Source organism: Podarcis muralis, chromosome 5, assembly GCF_964188315.1.
Source record: "Podarcis muralis chromosome 5, rPodMur119.hap1.1, whole genome shotgun sequence".
In the NCBI taxonomy this organism is placed as follows: domain Eukaryota; kingdom Metazoa; phylum Chordata; class Lepidosauria; order Squamata; family Lacertidae; genus Podarcis; species Podarcis muralis.
In genome coordinates this window covers 26530633-26551787 of record NC_135659.1, presented here as the reverse complement: position 1 = coordinate 26551787, position 21155 = coordinate 26530633, and the positions used below count along the sequence as shown (strand labels likewise).

General features: G+C 42.6%; 1 protein-coding gene and 1 pseudogene across 2 annotated transcripts in view; one reads left to right on the top strand and one right to left on the bottom strand.

Moving 5' to 3' along the window:
* ABCA4 (ATP binding cassette subfamily A member 4) overlaps nt 1–4331 on the top strand; it is a 94691-nt gene extending 90360 nt beyond the window's left edge. Inside the window, exons 45-50 of the mRNA XM_077928451.1 lie at nt 66–207; nt 719–853; nt 1498–1601; nt 2350–2442; nt 2567–2816; nt 3714–4331. Coding sequence (XP_077784577.1) covers nt 66–207; nt 719–853; nt 1498–1601; nt 2350–2442; nt 2567–2816; nt 3714–3836 — 847 coding nt within the window. The 3' untranslated portion in view covers nt 3837–4331. The remainder of the gene's footprint in view (nt 1–65; nt 208–718; nt 854–1497; nt 1602–2349; nt 2443–2566; nt 2817–3713) is intronic.
* A 2181-nt stretch (nt 4332–6512) lies between these two features.
* Nucleotides 6513–21155, bottom strand: part of LOC114598728 (very-long-chain enoyl-CoA reductase-like) — a 29726-nt pseudogene continuing 15083 nt past the window's right edge. Inside the window, exons 8-13 of the transcript XR_013392865.1 lie at nt 15344–15416; nt 15194–15237; nt 14418–14481; nt 13663–13751; nt 11756–11801; nt 6513–11641 (exon numbers count right to left, since the gene is read on the bottom strand). The product of XR_013392865.1 is annotated as a very-long-chain enoyl-CoA reductase-like (transcript). The remainder of the gene's footprint in view (nt 11642–11755; nt 11802–13662; nt 13752–14417; nt 14482–15193; nt 15238–15343; nt 15417–21155) is intronic.

Below are 21155 nucleotides of genomic sequence, written 5' to 3'. Positions count from 1 at the left end.
CTTAACTACATGGTAACTCCTGTTCTGTGCAATTTATCTTATAACGGTGGGGTTTTTTCCTTCAGCATATTGACTCACATATTTGATGTTCATCAAAACATGGGCTACTGCCCACAGTTCGATGCAATTGATGACCTGCTCACGGGGAGAGAGCACTTGCGTCTTTATGCCAATCTGCGTGGTGTCCCAGCAGCAGAAGTTGAGAAGGTAAGGACAAATTCTTCATCAACGTTTATTATTTTTTTAAAGTATGAGGCTTTAAAAAACAACAGCCATGATTTCTGATCAGTCAAGAGTTGTTTATATATTCTTTGAACTTCATCCCAAGATATCCAGGCCCAAAAGGCAGTTACGTATGTTGTTAGTTCCCTGGGCGGCTCTTTGATGTCCATGCATATTCTTATCTATGTTGCGGTACAGATATGCATTCACCCCTGTGAAAATTGCAGGTAGCCAGTCTGGCTAGTCACGCCACCTTGCTGCTGTTATTTCCACGTGCCAACCTTGCACCTGGTAAAATAATTCTGCAAATCCATCCTGCCAATCTGCAGAGTTTTCTTGTATTACCAATGCATAAGAAGAGTTCTGTGTGGATTCTGGAGAAGTAACCCAATAACTGCATTCCTTAATAGACTCTGCTCCCATCATGGACTGGATTGAGCCCATTGTGTTTTAAGTAACTACCAGTCCTTTGACCTCCTTTATCCCTTCTCCACAGGTTGCAGAGTGGGGAATTCAGAAGCTTGGTCTCCTGATGTATGCAGATCAGTTGGCAGGCACATACAGCGGTGGGAACAAGCGCAAGCTCTCCACTGCCATTGCGCTGATAGGCTGCCCTCCTTTAGTCCTGCTGGTAAGTCACTTTGCGGCAAGGAGGCCAGGTAAAAAGTAGCCTCTTTAGATGAAGGCAATTCTGTAAGGTTGTGGAAAACTCTAGTTGGACACCGTGTGGTGTGCAAATTATTTTACTTCTAAAAGTAATTTCTATGTCACCATGTCGTAAAGTATCAGGACGGCACACAACACACTATTAATAACACCAATTTCTCTGAGAAACACCCCAAACAGTGCCAAACTCCAATTTTGTTTTCTTGCCTGGTGTGGTTCTTTGCAAAATTTAGTGCCCTGGTTTTCTTGCTGTCCTCTGCTGAACCACTTCAAATGGTGTTTCTGATATTTTTGGAAGGTTAAGTCACACTTTTCCCCCAAATTAAATTTGGGGGCATGTTTCATCCTAACACCTGAAAAAGTGCATTTTTTAGAATGTGTGAGAGTAAGAATACTAAAATGCAAACCTGAGCCTTGCAGGAGTATGAAAAATAAAATAAAAAGGTGTATCTGTCCTTCTCTCACTGAGCTCCAAATAGCACTAACAAAGCTCCTGTTCCAGGCTGGCTGGAGCGCTTAGCAGGAAATGCTGTTGGGTTACGTATAGGGCATATGCTGCAGTATTTTGTTCAGGGTACCCACATCATTATTATCATCCACATCTCACAGGATGAGCCAACGACAGGAATGGACCCTCAGTCCCGACGCTTCTTATGGAACTCAATTGTCAGTGTGATCAGAGACGGAAGAGCTGTGGTCCTTACGTCACACAGGTAATACAAACCTCCCCATGTAAAATCAGTATGGGAATCTAACACCCTTTTAAAAAAAATAGTTGCTGCTGTTGTAAACCTTCAGAGAAAGCATGTGATACAGTACTCATAGCAATGTACTACTTCAGTTTGCAGGTGGAAATCTACCATTTCCCCTATCATAGAAAAAGACCACACATTTGGAAAGTTAAAAATGGTTTACTTACAAACTCTCTGAAGGTCCAGTTCATGTGCTTTTCCATACAGCAGTCAGAAAATGCAGGTAGCGGTCTAAGCTTGGAGCAACCTCTTTTCAGACCTCTTTACATACTGGAGTTCACGTGGCAGACTGACGGAAACAAGACTTTCCCCCCAAGTGGACAAAGCAACTTAGTTAAGCCTGGCAGAACAGCTTACTATGGCATTAACCTCTTCATGAATTAATTAAACTTAAGCGTGTTGGTTATACAGGCACTCCCCATTAGCATGGGGGTTGCGTTCCAAGGCACCGTGCCTGTCAGTCGGCCCCCTTGCGGTGCTGAAACCAGCACATGTGCCGTGAATGCGCATGAATGGGGACTTGCCTGTATGAGGCTGGTTATCCCATAGATGTCAGAGGCTCTCTCTAGACCCCTATCAGCAGCAAGCCTGCAATAACGGCTGAGCATCCTGACAAAGTTACAACGCAATGGAGCATTTACTGGCTGGGGTCAATATGAGTAAGTGGGGCTTCAGGCCTTTTTTACATCAAGCTTTCTCTCTTTACAAGCATGGAAGAATGTGAGGCGCTCTGCACACGTCTAGCCATCATGGTTAAGGGAACCTTCAAATGCCTGGGCACCATCCAACATCTCAAGTACAAGTAAGCGGATGATTCATGTCTTATGTTTATTGATTGATTTAGTGTAATTTAGTGTAGTTGATGGATGAATATTATTTACTGGGGTAGTAAATCCGTCACTTCATATATCATGGGTATTTCACAGATACGGAGATGGATACATTATCAGCATGAAAATAAAGGCCTCTAAACCCGGACTGCCTCCAGACCTGAGCCTAGCTGAACACTTCATAGAAGTGAACTTCCCTGGCAGCATACAAAGGGAAAAGCACCACAACATGCTCCAGTACCAGATATGCGCCTACTCACTGGCCAAGATCTTCCGGCTGATTCTCTCTAACAAGGACAACCTGAATATTGAAGAATACTCTGTCACACAAACCACCCTGGATCAGGTAAGAAAAAAATATGCTAAAAAGGGGGGGGGGCTAACTCAACAAAAGCAAGCCCTCCGCCACTTAGGAACCCCCCCCCCCAATGCCTAGTATGTTTTAGTAACAGGCAATTCTTTCTAAAAGGCTGTGTGCTTCCAGATTCCATTCATTTGAAAATAGAGAGTGACATTAAGTGAGGAAAGTGTTGATTTAAAGAGGAGATAATGGTGGTCAGTCATTTTCAGTAGAACCAAGCTTTGCAGACCAATTATACTAATTAAGGTGATGCACTTGTCAAAAGAATGGCCTTCGCTTGACAAGACATGGCTCTTCCTTTGAAGAACAAAAAGATCCATTTCTTTCTCACAAAAACCCTTACATGTATTTAATGTGTGGTTTTTGAAAGTTCTTGTTAGTAAGAAGCAGGCTTATTTCTGCACACATTGTATGAGAATTGCCTTGTCAATCATGCCACGTCTCGTGACTTCTGCCAGGTCAGCCTGTGCATGAGTCTAATTGGAGGAGGAGAGCTTATTTCCTCTATGTTTCACTCCAGCTCTAAAGCAACATCTGGTTAGCCACAGGTTATTTGTTTTCCAATGGAATGGCCAATTCTTGTGTTGCCATCTTCCTAACCTTGTTTGGGGATGCACACAAAGAAGGGCCTCAGATGGTGATTGTAGTTCATGTGGGTCCTGACCCAGAGGTACTGGGCTTAGCCACCAGTCCTGATCTAGAAAACTGCATGCATGAGATGAACATCGGGGGACGGGACGGGACGTGGAGACATCTTTCCAAGGTCAACACTGGAGTCATGAATCACCTCTGTTCCTGATATTGTCATGGACATTCTGGATTTCCCTACTTCCTTCTAGCAAGTGCAGTTCTGATTATGCATTTCCCGGTTTCCTTCCACAGGTTTTTGTCAACTTTGCTAAACAACAGATGGAGGATGAGGAAATTCATCTCCACCCTCGTGCAGCGGGAGCTAGTAGAGAGGTGAAGGTGACCCCCGCTTTCTATCGCAAGACAACTGCATAGAGAAGTTCTGCCACAGGTGAAGCAAACTCCGCAAGAGCTGGGCCCCAGGCCAGAGCAGAGTGCTACAAATCTTGAATAAGCTTCTCACCAGCACAGGTTTTAGCCCCCTTTCAGTGGTCCCCCTGCATCTTTGAAACTCACCCACAAAGGAAGTATTTATGAATGGATCCATCTTCGTTAAGCTTTTACAGAACAAAAAACCCCACCTTTGCTTTTCAGTCTTTTTTACTAAAAGTGTTGTGCTGGGCTTTTAAAGCAGTTTTTAGTATTATAAATGGGTTGTTTTGAATGTATTTTAAGCATTTTTAAAATATTGCGTTAACACTTGACAGCTGCCTGCGGAGGGCTCTGCCCTGTGAAGCTGCATGTGCATTTCTTAAATATATATTTTTTAGCAAAGTAGAATGTAATATTAGGAACTTTAGCTTGGCACAGTGATGGGATCAAAGGAGTAGATACTAAGTTTAGTCAAAATCACTTGTGTGTTCGTAATTTTTTTTTAAGGATGCATGTGCTTTGCTTCCTAGTTTCATTCTGAACCAAAAAGAGAAACAAGCACACATGTTTATTTAAAGTCTCTATTGTTCTGTGGCATTAATGCTCTGGGTCAAATCTAGACTTGACAGCAGTCAAGCACAAGATGGGCTGTCACTGCCAGCAACAGAATCACAAAATTTTACAGATGAACAGGAAATATTTGGTCTCTCATGGCCTTCTTTACATTAGTGGCTCACTTTTACTAGATTAGTTTTAAGTTGGAATATTCCCCTCAGCTGTTGACAGTTCATTTTCAACTCTTGATACTACTTAACTCCCACTTAAAACCTAATTAAAAGGTACAATGGGGGAGTTCACAGTTGTGCCATTTTTCCCACCATGAAAATCTTAACAGGTGGAGATTTGGATTTAGCCCAACCATAGCTTGTAGTTGTATGCAGCTCTTAGTGAAGTCAACAGGAAACCATCTCGAAGAGATTCCCCAAAGGTGCTATTGATTTTGACATCTTTTTAAAAAAGGATTTATGTCGTAGGAATATTGCATTAGCTGAGGTTCAATTCAAGCTGCTCTAATCTCAAGATCAATAACCTTTTAGTATTGTTTTGTATGTTTCAGTGCTATAACCATTGTGGGTCTCTGTTGAAGGTAAAACTTTTTTAAAAAAAATAGCATTCTGTTTAATTCAGTTATGGTATTGGAGAGTAGCTGCCAGAAAGTGGCTCCTTGTGTGGGTTTTGGGTGTTTTTTGGTGGTGGAGCTCCTTCAACCACACAGGCACCACTCTTTTTTGAGTGACTACACTGGGTGTTTAAAAACCTAACCATCCACACACACCCAATGAGAAGTAACTTACACAACTAGGGCTGGGCGATGTTAGATTTTCAACATCACAATGTATCACCAGCCAAACATTGTGATTTGGCAATGCACCACAATGCTGAAACAAGCTGCATTGCTCCCAGCCCATGAGGTGCCAAGTGAAACTGCTGCAGCTCTCACAGTGGGAGCTGAGGCGCTTTCACCCCGGTGCCTCGCCGGGCTGGGGCCAATGCAGCTGGCTGCAGCCTGCTGCTTAGCTGGGGGGGTGGAAAGGCTCCCCCCCCCCTCAGCTGAGAAAGCTCAGTGTCTCTGTTGCGGGGCAGGCAGCTGTGTGCCCCTGAACAGAGAAGTTTAAAGGAGTCCCCCTGCCCGCCTCTGGCTCCTGCAAGCCCTCATAGATGGAGCAAGCACTGCCAACCTGACAGGCTCAGTTTGTAGCGTTTCCTCCATCTTTGAAGATCTCTCAGCTGGGGAGCGGGAGCACTTTAAAAGAGAGCGCCCAAACTATCGCCGGCTCTGTAAAACTGCTTGGCTGAGGCAAGGGCAGCTGCATGCTCCTCAGCCGGGCAATTTCAAGAAGCGGAGCGAGGAACAAGCTGTATTGGTGCCTTGCTGATGGCACTTGTTTCTCCCTCTGCAGCTGTATCACTGGTGAAACCACCACTGCTCCAGAGTCCCTCTGCCTCCAGCACCTGGCTTCAGCTTGTTTCTCCCTTGGCACAGTGGGCGTTGGTAGCAGAGGGACTCTGGAGCGGAGGCAATTTCACCAGTGATATACCGCTGAGTGAAACCACCATCCCACTCTGCCCCTCATACCAGTCCTCGGCGATATATTGATATACACGACGGCCACTCCCAGCAGTAACTATGCCACAGATGGGTGACTCAAGAGGCAAAGACCTAAAAGTGCTCTCCAAATAGAGGAGACTGAAGGGCTGCTCTGATGGCAGGACTAGGGAGTATGTTTCAGTTGAATATTAGGAGATAGATAAAATTAAGTGCAGTTCCACCATGGAATTAGTTGCAGAGGATGGACTGCTATCTGTTGGGAAGGTCTAGCTTAGGATTTCCTTTACTGAGCATCAGGACGGACAATGCTATAATTCCAACATAGCTTTGAATAAAGAAACAAACTTGAAGCAGATCCTGAAAGTCATTAAATGTGATTTGAATTTCTCGGCTGTAATTTGCTGTATAACAAACATTTACACATTGTCTGTGTGAAAAGAAACAAGAGGTTTTTTTATCTTATCATGGATGCATTTTTTTTAACTTGAAAAATATGGTATTAAAGAAATATTAAAACTTCACTCACCAGTCGCAATGTGTCTTCTATTGCTATAATTAATTGGACAGAATTCAAAATATAAGTTTGAATTTATTGCATATTCTCTTTACAAATTGTTGCAAAAATTTATGTACATTTCTAGAGGAATAAACTTAATCAAGAAACAGTCAGAGTCCCTTTGCTAATAGTCTAAAAATTAAGTTCTTATAACTTTGTAACATAATGTCTTATTCATTTACTGATTTGATTTGCACAGAGCCTTCTTAAAATGCATTGAACACAAAATAAGGAAAAATATTTTCCACATTTCCTTGTATTTTGGTATATATGAAGAGTAACTAGAGGACCACACCTCCATATTTCCTTTTGGCAATATGGGACCACTGGTTAGGCTATGACCCTTTGACAAAGGCAGGGATGGAGATTTAGGAAGTTTTTGTTCCTACCTTTGATGAAGATAGTCACAGTTTCCTTGGGCTCCCATGATTTTACTCCTTTTTTTCCTCTTGACACTTTCTTCCTTTTCTCTTCTGATTTACTTTATTCTTCATCTGCTTACCTTCATTTTCAAATTTAAAACAACTTTTTAAAAATAGCTTTTCCCTTTCCTGCTACCTTTTGTACCCCCACTGACTTTCTCTGGAGCCACCAGTAAAGAGCTACCACTCTGCACGCTATCATTCAAGGTCTTACTCTGCAGGCAGATGTGACTGCCACAAGGAATATCTGAACTTAACACCTATTGGTGGTCCAACGCCCCTGCATATTCCACAAAGACAAAGACATCCTCCATACTGATCCTGCCTAATGTCCTTTCCAAACGCCACCTACAGCAGGAACTGATACTACGTAGATTTCCCCCCAATCCATACCACCCTCTTGAAAAGGCCTGGCATTCCTTAGACCAGAGCTTTCCAAACTTTTCACGTTGGTGACACACTTTTTAGACATGCATCATTTCGTGACACAGTAATTCAGTTTTACTAGCAAATCGGCAGGCCGTCTGCTCCCTTTCCAGCCTAGGGAAGTGCTAGGGGAGCGTTCACATGACACACTGCAGCCAACACACTAACGTGTTGCAACACAGTTTGGAAAGCTCTGCCATAAGATGCCTTAAGATCTATATAGCCCATACCAAAGTGCTTTGGCAATCATTCCACCATTCTATGTTAGGTAGAAAAGTCACCCCAAGCACACTATCCTGATGGATTTGCACCTGTGTTACCACGGCATATGAGGCGCAAAGGCTACCTGTCCCTGCCAAACCGACAGCACATTCCTCTGGGGCAGCAGACGTCCTGGTGGCATCCTTCACAAATGCCTCCCTGCTGAAAATCTGCAGGGCAGCCACCTGAGCATCTCCCAGTACCTTTAAAGGTAAAGGTAAAGGTACCCCTGCCCGTACGGGCCAGTCTTGACAGACTCTAGGGTTGTGCGCCCATCTCACTCAAGAGGCCGGGGGCCAGCGCTGTCCGGAGACACTTCCAGGTCAGGTGGCCAGCGTGACATCGCTGCTCTGGCAAGCCAGAGCCGCACACGGAAACACCGTTTACCTTCCCGCTAGTAAGCGGTCCCTATTTATCTACTTGCACCCGGAGGTGCTTTCGAACTGCTAGGTTGGCAGGCGCTGGGACCGAACAACGGGAGCGCACCCCGCCACGGGGATTCGAACCGCCGACCTTTCAATCGGCAAGCCCTAGGCGCTGAGGCTTTTACCCACAGCGCCACCCGCGTCACTCCCAGTACCTTTACCATACACTAAAACAAGACACCCTGGGTGTCAGCTGACACCGCCATTGGTCAGAGGGTCCTCCAACAGGCCTCCTCACAGTGTTTTATTTGCAGTGGTACCCACCCTAGTTGGGAGAGCTTTGGTATGTCCCAACCAGTGGTGTCATGCTGGCAAAAGGATATAGTACGATTGGTACATACCTGAATAGTAGATTTGTGTTGCCAGCGTGAGACCATTGGGGCCCCACCTTATAATGGCCTGCAACACTGTTGAATAGTTCAGTTAGGAAAATTTCTTGTTCCAAAGGAATTCGGCTTTACTGTATGTTATTTGCTTATTAACTGATGAGACTCCATGGACTACTTGTGCTTAGTGAGTCTGCAATGCTGAGGACAAAGGAGCCATCCATTTCCTAAATTTTCACTCCTTCCTTCATCAAAGGGGCAAAGCCATAGCCCATAGTCCTGTGCTGGCAACACAAATCTACTCTTCAGGTTAAGTACCAATTGTTCTACTTACATTTGCAAGTACATGGGCAACCCACTCCTACACAAAGGAAGCATCCCTTAGCCTACTCTGATATAACAATGGGGGCGAATTCAATTCACTTTGCATTTGAAGCCAAATTTACGCTTTCCAAAACTATGAGAACCAGAACATAGCCACCCTTAGAAATTCACACTTATCCAAATTTTGTGATGCAATTCTCCAACCAACCAATGTTTACAAAAATGCATATAGTAGTTAAAAGTGTACATAAAAATGAATATTATTGAAAATAACATTAAAAATGCATTATATTAAGGAGACATTTCTTGCAAAAATGTGTGCATTAGTCAAAACGGCATACAAAAATGTGTTTTCTAGCAGAAATTCATATTAAAATGCTGAAGCACTTTCAGGAGGATATTTTCTAACAGAAAATTCACAAAAAGCTGCATAAATGTGGAGGACCGAATTTAAGACTACAATCATGAGAAACAGAGAACCAAGACTAACTGATTTGCTATCCCTACTCTCAAGTAAGCATGCACCAGGGTATAGCATGAAGTGTTTTCCAAGAATGAGAAATGCAAGTAGAATAATCACATGACAGCCTTGTTGGTATTGCATCACTTCAGACTGCAGGGTGGTGAATGTTTGAATGCTTCTTCCCTTTAACAGGACACCCTGAATGTAATAATTTAAAATATTTCTGGACCACTTTTAAGGTTAAAACCCTGTCAAGTCAACTTACTAAATAAAAACCAATACAAAAATAACCACAATTAATAAATAAAAAACAGCTGATCCAAAACATAGCATCAAGTCCCAAAATATTAAAATCTAATACAAAATACAACTATCAGCCATCCATTAAGACAACAAGAGCATGCTAAATAGGGCAAGAGACACACAAGAACCCTTTTTCCTTCAAGTTCAAGTTTTATATAAATCTGGGTGTTTCTTGCAATGGAAACATTCAAATAGGCAACTCTCACCTTGCAGTCTGAAATGGTTCATTCCCAACAAGTCTGTTTCAAATGATTATTCTGAACACTTTAACTATGTTGTTCTCATTCCCAATGCTCGCTCTCTCTGTGTGTGGGTGTACTACTTTCATTCACATTGTAAAAGTATTTCCCACAGCAAATGCTTGATTTGAAGCCGCCCACAGTGCTTTCCATGCCTCAGCTTTGAAGCACAATTCGTCCAGAGATTGGGCAGTTCCAGGCTGTTGCTATTTCAGGTTGGGATTCAATCACATACTGGGGAAATCAGGTTGCACAATTAGAGCGGATTTGGAGCTCTTTCACAACAACCCCACTTTCTCCCAAAGTCAGACTTTTTTTGCAATAAGGAAAGTGAAGGGAAACGCACCAGAAAGAGTGGGAAAACAATAATAATTGCTTTGACGCAACATCATCTAACCTCCCTGGAAACAAATCAGGATGAACGCTCAATAAACATATCATCCAGAACTGCCCTCCCTCAAAACATATCTGTTTGTGGAATTCCAGACTGTTTCACACCCAATTCTCATGCTTCCTTTTTGCCACAGGGCCTGGCCCAGACTTTTACAGAAAGCATATTCTTTCGGCAACAGTGGATAATACCTTTGCCAAAGAGTTAGCTCTGAACACCCTTCATGGCTAAAGATGACAACATGGGGATTGGGGGAGAAGATAAAACCAATACTGAATCCCACAAATTTTAAAAATACATGAAGATGTTAGCGGAGTAGGAATGCTGAAAATAATGCCAATGTATTTCACATCTGGCAACCAATGTGCCCCTTTGGTTCCATATAGTACATGGGTAGATGAATCTAAAAAGCCCGGAACACAATGAGCTATGGTGGCTCATTTACCAGAAGTAATGTATTTACTATGGTGGAAGATGAAGCCACTGGATTGGGTAATTCCCTCACCACGCTACCAAGGAGCTAAGAATTGTGGGAGGTAGGTGAAACATCTCTGCATCTTCCATAAGTAGTGCTGCGCAGATTGTACCTTCATCCCGAAAGTACTTTCGAGATTCCATGTCCAACAGGAATCGATTCTTCCAACTTTCTGTCCTAATCCAAAGCACCCTATGGGAAAGGCCTGGCATTCCTTAGGCGTTCATCGGGCACTAAAGCTGTACATTCATTGAACACAAGAAATTAGAACAGTGGACTCCTTGTTTGTGTCCTTCCATCCTTCATCTCTGTGGAGGAGGGTTTCAAGTTCCACCCTTGCCAGATGGATACGGGCTTGCATTTCCCTAGCTTACGAATCCCTCAAGCTGCCCCAGCCAACACATCTATTTTCTCATTCAACCAGGTCAGCATCCACTTCGCCACTAATGCTCCGCTGCTTGATATTTGTAAGGCAGCTACTTGGTCTTCCTCAAGTACCTTCGCCAGGCATTACAAGCTGGACCAATTATCGTCAGCTGATGCAGCATTTGGTCACACAGTTCTTCATTGGGTACTTTGATCAGCTCATCTGCAGTTGGGTCCCACCCACTTGGGGATAGCTGTGGTACGTCCCAATCCAGTGACTTTATTGTCCACCTTAGTAAATAGTGACTGGTCTTACCTGAAGGGTAGATGTACTACCCATGTACTATCTGAAACCAAAGGGGCGCATTGGTTGCCAGATGTGAAATCCTCCCTCCCAGCTCTCCTACCCCACTATGTAGCTTTTGAGCCCATGGAATTCCACACTAGCTAGTATTTTCTGCATGCTCCTGGGAAACCTTGCCTAAATTATCTTCATACCCTAACTTATTTTCTTTGCCTGTGGTTGTGTCTATGCAGCCTCATCCACTTTGTTTCTGATAATTTACTTTTTAAAAAACCCAACAACCTTGTTCTTACAGTAAGAAAGGAATGATAGACATTCTAAGACTAGGATAATCCTTAAACTCTCGTATATAGGTGGAGTGTTTATCTTTTGCCCAGACTGACATCTGAATGAAACAAAGAAAGGTGAAGAGTCCCACTGCAAGAGAGAGAAAGAGAAAGAAAGAGAAAAGAGAGAGAGAGAGGTCAACATTTATGAAATATTGTAGCTGGAATATTAGCCCAAAATTTTCAAACCAAGAATCTTATTCACCTGGAACGCATTGAGTCATGATAGTAAAACCAATCCATGTCCCCAGCTGTAATGGTGAAGAAAATGCAAAACTATTTCACACAATAAAAACTGCTAAAACAAGCTAGTCCCCTTTTTAAAAAATACATACAAATGCATCTCTTTTTAATACCAGCTTGTAAAAACCTTAGTAATAAAACAACTGAAATACAATCATGCACACAACCAGAGAAGTAACTGGAGCCATTTGGATATATGGACCAGAATCCACAAAAGCACACCCCCTTGTAGTGTTATTTTTGCAACCTCGACAGACCTACACACATATCATTTTAATTTTTTTCAAAATTGAAGTGTATGAGTCTAGAACACAGTGTTTAGTTTCTGTTGAGACAGAATGGAGGCAGTGAATGCAAGTGTCAGTATCACACACCTGTAAACCTGGTCAGTCAAAAATGCAACCAGTTAGCCACTCACTCACTCACCTCCAAGACCTATGGCCTATATAGCTGTACCCCTGTCCTAACCAAGTCTTTGTGCTCATATTTTCCTTCCTAAGAATTTTCCCAGTTTGGGGCATTTTCCAGGGAGTCACTGTTTTGGGGGTGGGATTCAATCGCACACGGGTAAATTCAAGTTGTACATTTTAAGTGGCTTTGACACTCATGTACAAAAAAGAGGTGTTTTTTTTTTTAAAAAAAAGACTTTGTGTTAAGGAAACTGAGGGATAACAGTGGTTTGATATGATGTCATACAATCTCCCCACAAACAATGAAAATAAATGCTTAATAATCTGGAAGTGGCCTCAGAAGCTGCCCCCAACATTTCTTTACAATCTTCTCAAGTTTAAAAAAAAAGGTTGGGAATTTGGTGTGAGAGCTTTTAAAACAGGTACATGTACACAAACGTCCTCCCGACATCCTTTAAAAATCTCTCTCTCTCTGAATTTTAGGTGGTTGTTTCTGAATGGAGTTCTCCATGGAAAACTCATGTGCACACATGCTGCCTGTCGCTATCTGCATAGTAATGGCACCTGTTTTCGTGGTACATAATGCATTTCCCCACTCTTGCTCGCTCCATAAAGCCTATATTCCTACAAAAGTGACACTCTGCTGCAACATCCCTTTGCAGCAAATGACACTGGAAGTCTCAAATAAGACAATGAAGCCAAACAATAAATTCCCATGCTCCAAACGCAAAAGTCAATATGACGTAGAGACAGAGCTCAGAATATTTTGATGTCCGACACAAAATCCAAAGAACACACAGACATATACACAAAAATGCAAGCAGCTAAATTACTGGTAATTTTTCTATCCTTTGCTAGTACTGCAAAGGTTGGCTGTGTCACACGGCCTAATTCAGGCATAGGCAAACTCGGCCCTCCAGCTGTTTTGGGACTACAACTCCCATCATCCCTAGTTAACAGGACCAGTGGTCAGGGATGATGGGAGTTGTAGTCCCAAAACATCTGGAGGGCCGAGTTTGCCTACGCCTGGCCTAATTCATGGTAGAGTCAGCTCTGCCATAATGTGAAAATGTAATAGAGCCTGGATAATCCTCCAAACCACCTCCTGCAATACTCCTGTTTACACACTCCAATTCATTATCTGACTAATTTCTCTCTTTCACTAGGCAATTTTAAAAAATCAAACTTTATCTTACCCTTTCTTCGTCAGTTTCACTGAGAGGTGCAGCTTAAACGCTGTCTCAAAGTATAGGATGTGTTTGAGATGCAACTCAGCTGTGCTTTTGTAACCAAGGTGGGGTAATAAAATACATGCATTTTACTGAGTTTCTCATCTCAGAAGTTGCCCCCATGGAATCCTGAACATTTCTTTACACTCCCCTACGAAAGCAAAATCTTACACCAATCTTTAAGCATAAGCTAAACGTTACCGGTCCGTTCAGTTGTCAAACATACATACCTCATAAGTATAGTTAGGGCAGGACACAAAATAAAACAGCCATGTGAAAGGATTCTTCGTCGGATAAGGGATCTTACTGGTCTTGGATCCTATTGATTTAAAAGGTCCACAGAAATGTAAAACTAGTGGTACTTTCTGTATACAGACGTATTTTCCCTATAGTATATGGTTTGACAGCATGGCTCTAGTTGGTAAATATAGGGGTTCTGGTAAAACTCAAAGTAGCTCCTGCAAGTCTGAAGTCTGCTCTTCTCTGGATTATAGAATGATCAGCTGTGGGATGGGATGAAAAGGACCATTCTATCATGAGCTAAACTAGGAATAATTTTTCACTCTCCGTAAGACTAGACAGTTTAGAGTAGAAGTCCCTTTTCCTCCTCCCTTGCCTTGCATATTTGGAAATCTTTTTTTAAAATGGCAATGTCATTAGCCAATAACCTATGCTGACTGACTACCTTCAGGCAGTTCCTGCAGTGGACTGTCTGCCTAGAATAATTGTAGCTTTAATCCGATATACTAATATGAACTAATTCTCTGATGCAAATCCTTTTGTAACCAAAACAGCACCGACTAGTAGGTATCAGCAGGCTTGGAGGAACCTCAAGAACTGCAGAAGTATTAATGATCTTTACCAAAATAAATAAATGCTGAGGGGGAGGTCAGTTTACACCTTTGAAAGCCCACCCTAACTCAAGCCAATTAATGATGATGATGATAATGAAAATAATAATAACAATAGAAACTAAGCACTCAACTTTTACCATCTCTTCTCAAATTACTAAGTGCAACATGGATAGAAAAGTTTCCAGCTTCACATGTCTGCAATGAGACAGAAATAAAAGACAATTAAAACAAAGACTGCTTTAAATAAAGAGGGCTCTGAACAAATACAATTTATGAGGATTAGTAAAACAACAATGTTCTCATTAGCCCACTCTACACTAAGCACCAGGATCATAGCTGGGGAGGGAAGGGATAAAGCTCCCCTCCCCGCACACTGTGTTCCTTATAAAAATCCCCCTTAAAGTGGCATCAGTGGTTTAATTCATTGGAAGATTTCAGGACCATTTCATTCAGTTTACTTAATTTTGCATTTATAACCTATTATTATACGAAAAGGGGGGGGAATGCAACATTTCTTTTAAAAATCATTTTTCAAACCAAAAGAAATTGTCACATGGTATTATTTAAATTACTAAATTAAAATTATTATTATTCAATTATTTAAATTTGTCAATCCAAAAAGAAGCAAGTCACCCATATCTCTATAAATCTATTTTCCTACAATCCTTTGCCCCTTGCTTGCACATAGTAAATGAGTTTATATGTAATAGCCACATCCCAGATTCTATAAAACCCTTCTGACAAAGGGGAGGGAGGGACCTTCCTCTCTACTGAAACTGGCATTTTAAGCTGCGGTCAGGAATATAGTCGCCATTTGTACATCTGCATTTGCCCATTCCATATGCTATCTAAAGTACAACAAAGGAAATTTCTTACAATATAGTATTTATATTTGCAATTTACTCACCAGGAACATGATCAAAGCGAGATTGACCTGCTTTTGTCCATAAGCTGCAAGACAAAAACAAGGGAAGGTTCAATTTAGCACTCGGTTAGCACCGTTAATGAAATGCTAAAACAAAATAAAAAGTAAAATGTGTGTTATGCTGCTACTTACAGGGCGGTGTGTAAAGAGGATGGTTGATATAATAAGCAAGCCAGGCAGCGAATCCCCAGTAATAGAAACAATTCTGTAAAAACAAAAACAAAAAAAGGAAAAGGGGGGAAGCCATTTATATTTGTGTTAATGTTTTACATTATGCGGGGCTATTGCTACTATTTAATCCATGTACGTTTGTGATGCATATCCATACCAACTCCCGGGTTTCATTTCTTTGTGACACCTTTATGTGGCTAAGAAGCAATTCCTAGGTAGGGGCAATGCAAGAAATGTCTCTGTTCTCAATGGTTCTTATTAAGTTCTATGGAACAAGCCAACAGAGCATTCCTAAAGTGATTGTGTGGTTTGCGCCATCCAGAACAGGAGGAGGGGAGCACTTTCAATTCTCTCCTGTTGACGCTAATAGGTGAGGAACTGGTCTACCAGTTCCAGGGCTGGCCTTTTTTCTTCTTTTTTTTTTTACCCTTTCTGGGAAACAGCAGCTTTGGCAAATCCAAGGCCTTTCCCTGACCTGTCCCTGGAAGAATTCAGTTTCCGGTTCTGCCTTTTAACTTTCTACCATTGGTCCAGGTGGATCTCCCACAGAGAGGGAGGTCATCATAATCCTACAGCCCCTCAGTCCAGGGAACACAAAATTGCTCCCTAAATTAGCAAGACAGTTGAGAGGAGGGACAAAGCTTTCTCTCTGCTCTTACCCTGAGGGAGAGACACCCACAAAAATGTATGCCTAAGAACAGAGCATACGGAAACGCCTCATGTTTCTCCTGCCTTTATTGAGACAAGCCCACTTCCTGTCAGCTATTTCACTACTAAACAGAAGACCAATTCCAATTATTATTGCCCAGTGCTATTTTTCAAGAAAAATTGTTCTCTTAGAACGGCAATGGCGCCCACTTGAGAGGTGCCAGAACTCAGTTCTGGCGAGTTCTGACTGAAACAAAGACCAGGACCTGCCCATTATTTGACAACATTCAGCCAAAAAACCCAACGTCTATAAATTTCAGAACAGAGGAGAAAATTTAAGGAAATGGCTCTTAAAATGAGAACATTTTCCTCACAGTTATTTGTTAAGCCTGGATTTGATGTTCATTTGCTTGTAGCACCGAGGAAAGTTCATAACTTTTAAACGCTTCTGACCCCAGAGTTAAGCTCCCTACTAGTGTTTATAATGCATTTAACAAGAGAACACAAGCCCCAATTTGTTATGTCTTTTACTCTAGAACATTCTCTGTGCAGAAGGCACCCATGGGCTTTCCCAGCTAATGTTGGGAATTGTGGAAATCCCATTAAATGTGAATGAGCCACTGTTCTTAAGTGTCTTCAGCCGAACAGACAGTTGCTCAAACGTTAATTTAACTTACACCAAGGTATGCTTCTTGTGATAATGTTCAACTACACATAGCAGAAAGAAACTTGGTGCCCAAATACACTTTTTTCTTTTCTTTTCCAATGCTAACATAGCCTAATGCACGGAGGCAGCAGCTAATAAAAGTGAGTGGTCCCCAATACTGGTGTGAAACTTGGCAATGCAGGGCCTTGATCCCAGGCCAGCTTCTTAAATGCAGCCACAGCCAAAAGCCTCTTATTCCTATCCAACAAAGTTCCACAGAATATCATTGCTATTCCTTATGTTTTCATTTACCCAGCCCCATCGCTTTAATAATTGTGATGTCCCCTTTTATAAATATTTTTTTCAATAGTTAATGCAGCTGCGGCAGGTGATTTCTGTATTAATGCGTTTTTGTATCATTGGGAGAAGAATGCTCATTCACTTCAGAGACCTCCAAACGTTGCTGGAACGCAACTTGCATGGCCAATGTTCAGTGATGGTGGGAGTTGTCCAACAATGGTGCCTGCAATGCATGGGGTTGGACTAGATGACCCTCAGGTTCCCTTCCAGCTCTATGATTCTAACATCTGAAAGGCCAGGTCAAGAAGTCCTAAGGCCCTATCTGCACTTTATAGGTAAATCAGCATCAAACCACTTTAAACAGCCAAAGAATCCTGGAAACTGTAATTTGTTAAGGGTGCTGAGACTGGTTAACAACACCCCCTCACAGAACTACAGTTGTACCTTGGATCCTGGTACTCGGACATTTAGGCTCCCAAACACCGCAAACCCGGAAGTGAGTGTTCTGGTTTCCAAACGTTCTTTGGAACCCAGACATCCGACGGGACCTCTGCAGCTTCCTGCAGCCAATCAGAAGCAGCGCTTTGGTTTCCAAACATTTTGGAAGTCAAACGCACTTCCAGAATGGATTCTGTTCGACTTCCAAGGTACAGCTGTATAATTACCAGAGTAGTTTATCAATCAATCCCTTTTTCTAGGGACCTCTACCGGTTTAAAAATATTATGTGTGTCTTCATTTTACATTGCGTAACTGTAGACAGTTCCACACTGTGGAATCTCTCAGGTGAGTATGCTAGAAGAAGATACAGAGGGATTTGACTAGGTGCTGACAATAACCAAAGCAGCTACTGTATAGGCAAGCCATCAGTGGCTATGATTGTTCTCACCCAATCTTGATGTTCTTCCAAGACAGAATAAAAATACTTTTTAAGGATAAGTATCTGCATTGGACCAGATCGAACGGTAAATGTTGTAATTAATGTGAACTACATAATAACATAAGCCAGTCTGAATAACAGACTGTAGAGTAAGTGATCTCCACTTCACCTGAAATTGATAGCAGTAATAAAATAACTGGCCAGCTGCCACTAGCCAACTTATTCTTCAGATGCATTGTCATTCAGCATAGGGCTTACTAGAAGCACTTAAAGCACCATCAAAAGGACCTCTACAAACATCCCAAAGAGCTATACTCTTAAGAGTTGTTTCCTATCCAAGGAGGTCTACAGCCTTAAGTGGAAACTAAGAAAAAGTGCATGGAAAGATCACAGAAATCTTGGGTACCATATAGGTGAAAGATGTTCATGTGCAACATGAATAATCCTTGCTACTTTTTGTCTTTAAAATATTAAGTGGTGTTACAGGCAGGATGCAGCAGATCTAAGAAGAAAGAAACCGAAAATATTCATTTCATCACTGCCGTAGCAAGCACATTTGGGTCCATTTCATTAGTTAAAAATCACTAACTTTTCTCTTCATATAGCCATATTAAAAGGGAACTGCTAATGGTTCTATGCAATTCCATCAGCCATTCTACACAATATATATCATAAAGGTAAAGGGACCCCTGACCATTAGGTCCAGTCATGACCGACTCTGAGTTACAGCACTCATCTCGCTTTATTGGCCGAGGGAGCCGGCGTACAGCTTCCGGGTCATTTGGCCAGCATGACTAAGCCGCTTCTGGCAAACCAGAGCAGCACACGGAAACGCCGTTTACCTTCCCTCTGGAGCGGTACCTATTTATCTACTTGCACTTTGACATGCTTTCGAACTGCTAGGTTGGCAGGAGCAGGGACTGAGCAACAGGAGCTCACCCCATCACGGGGGTTCGAACCGCCGACCTTCTGATCGGCAAGTCCTAGGCTCTGTGGTTTAACCCACAGCGCCACCCGCGTCCCAATATATATCACAGCATTTTCTAGATAGAATTTTCACAAGCCCAGGCCAAATAAAGTATTTTATTCAAGCTGTTTTATACAAGCTGTCAGAAAATTTAACTAATTATAAGCACAGGTAGATTTGCTGGAACAAGGCACTATGCGTTGCTGATTCTATGGCCGAGTTCAGATGTTAACACATGCCTACAACAAAAGTGCCTTGGGAGTTGGACTGTCACCAGAGACACATCAATGTCCATGCGATATGCACTCTGGGAATACCAGCATCTCCAAACATGGCCTTCCTACATGACCCACACCATCAAACAAAACGTGGTGACAAGACAAAAAACTCCCAAGTGTAGGCACTGTTTGTCAACCAACAGCGCTCCCGTGTGAGTGGTTTCAGATTGTGAGCCCAGAAGCGGTCCCACGTTTCCTGAAATCACCAAGGTCCTGTGGGTGCTACAAGCTGGCTCTCTAGAAGTTATTTCTGAAACAGGTACTCAGCACTGCAGGAAAGAATAGTCAAACTGAATTCATGCAAAGGATACAGGCCTAGAAACACCAACAAGGCAGGCATTCACGCAAAGCAAGTTTTTTCCAATTGCCACCTGACAGAACAGCTTAACCAACTGTATTTCAAATGCACAGTCTAACCATTCTTATTTTTGCTATCTAGGTGGAATTATTTAATAATACTCTGCTTCCAGAGTATGTTTAAGATAGCTAAGGCAGATTTTCTGTGAAGCGCTCTGCACCTACCATTCAAAGATTTCATCCAAGTCTTTAAGACTCATAAAGACACAAGGAACAACCATTTTGATATAGTGTCACTTCACACTGTAGGTGAAATATAATATATATTCTCCACTTAACAATAATTTAAAAAGCACCACACTAGATGAGGAAAGGTAGTACATAATGGTAGTACACACACTTTCTCCCAGGTGTGTTTTATTTCCACCTTGAAGGAGTTTTTAGCATGGGAGAGCATTCAAATAATTAAATCCCCCATAAGCACTCTGAATGGTTCAGTTCCCCAAGGGCTACACCACATGAATTTATTTTATTTTTAATGTGAGGACTGGCCCTAGCATGCTATATAGATCAGAGCTTAAACCCAGAGTGTGTTCATAGAGAAAAGCAGAAAATGCAGAGCATGTCTATGGGCTAGAAAACACCAGGCGTTTCCTTCACAAGGTGGTACCTCAGAGCACATCAGTGGAAGCCACAGATCATGTCATGATGATATCACAATTCCTACTAACATTATCAGGACTGAAGGGACCAATTGGGGAATGGGAACTGTAAGATGGTAATAGCTTCTATCCCTGTTGCTTCTCACTTGTCAGTCTGGGCAAGGACCACATGGGTCATGTCTCAGGAGGAAAGCATGTGGGAGATAACCAACATAAAAAGAAAATAAAAGAAAACAACTTTCCAAACTGTACAGCGTTCACTGACAATTTTTGCTGCAGTTCAAATTTCTCATTCTCAAAAACAGTCCCGTCTCCTCTTTCAGGTGGAGAAGACTAACAAGGAAGCAACTGCAAAGACAAGACTACTGGGAAAACAAGTTGTGAAGGAAAACAGCAGCCCTAGAGAGTGGGGCGTAGGGAGCCTGAACACGGGCAAGGGAAAGGCGCAAGGGCTCAGGCCATGTGGCAACACTGCGGAGGAGTGAAAGCTGGAAGGAATGTGACAGAGTGGCTGGGAGAGGCTGCTTTATGTGTGGCAATTGCTATGGGTTATTAAAGGTGACCTGGAAGTAAATGGGGCTGAACTAGGAGACGCAACAGGACAGCGCAGTAGTCCCATGCCAATTTTTCAAATAGCTTTTACTGTGCAATGACATCAGCATGCAGTGTGTTTTTCTGCTCTCATCAATGGCTGCAGAGACGCCAACTTGCAAGGGAGACGGAGGACCTTGATGGCGCGCATGTGCACGTCAGAACGGAGGAGCCGGAGGGCGGAGCTGAACATGGCGGTAGCACAGCTTCAGTGGCCTGTGGCTCCTCCTCTCTAACTCCTCTCCTCCTGCCACTGGCCTGGGGCTGCTTCCCCTGTTTTTCCCTTACACAACAGGAAGAGCACTGGCCACTGGCATCACACATGGATCCACAATTGGCCTCCTCTTCCCTTCATGGTGGGTGGCAGTGGCAGGAGGAGGAGGAGTCAACTACTGAAGCCATGCTCAGCTCCATGCTTGCCCTCACTTTTTTAAACATTGGGGGTCCCAGTTCCCCCCAAAAAACATTATTGGCCCCCCACAAAGAGCTGGGCCCTTAGGAATCCA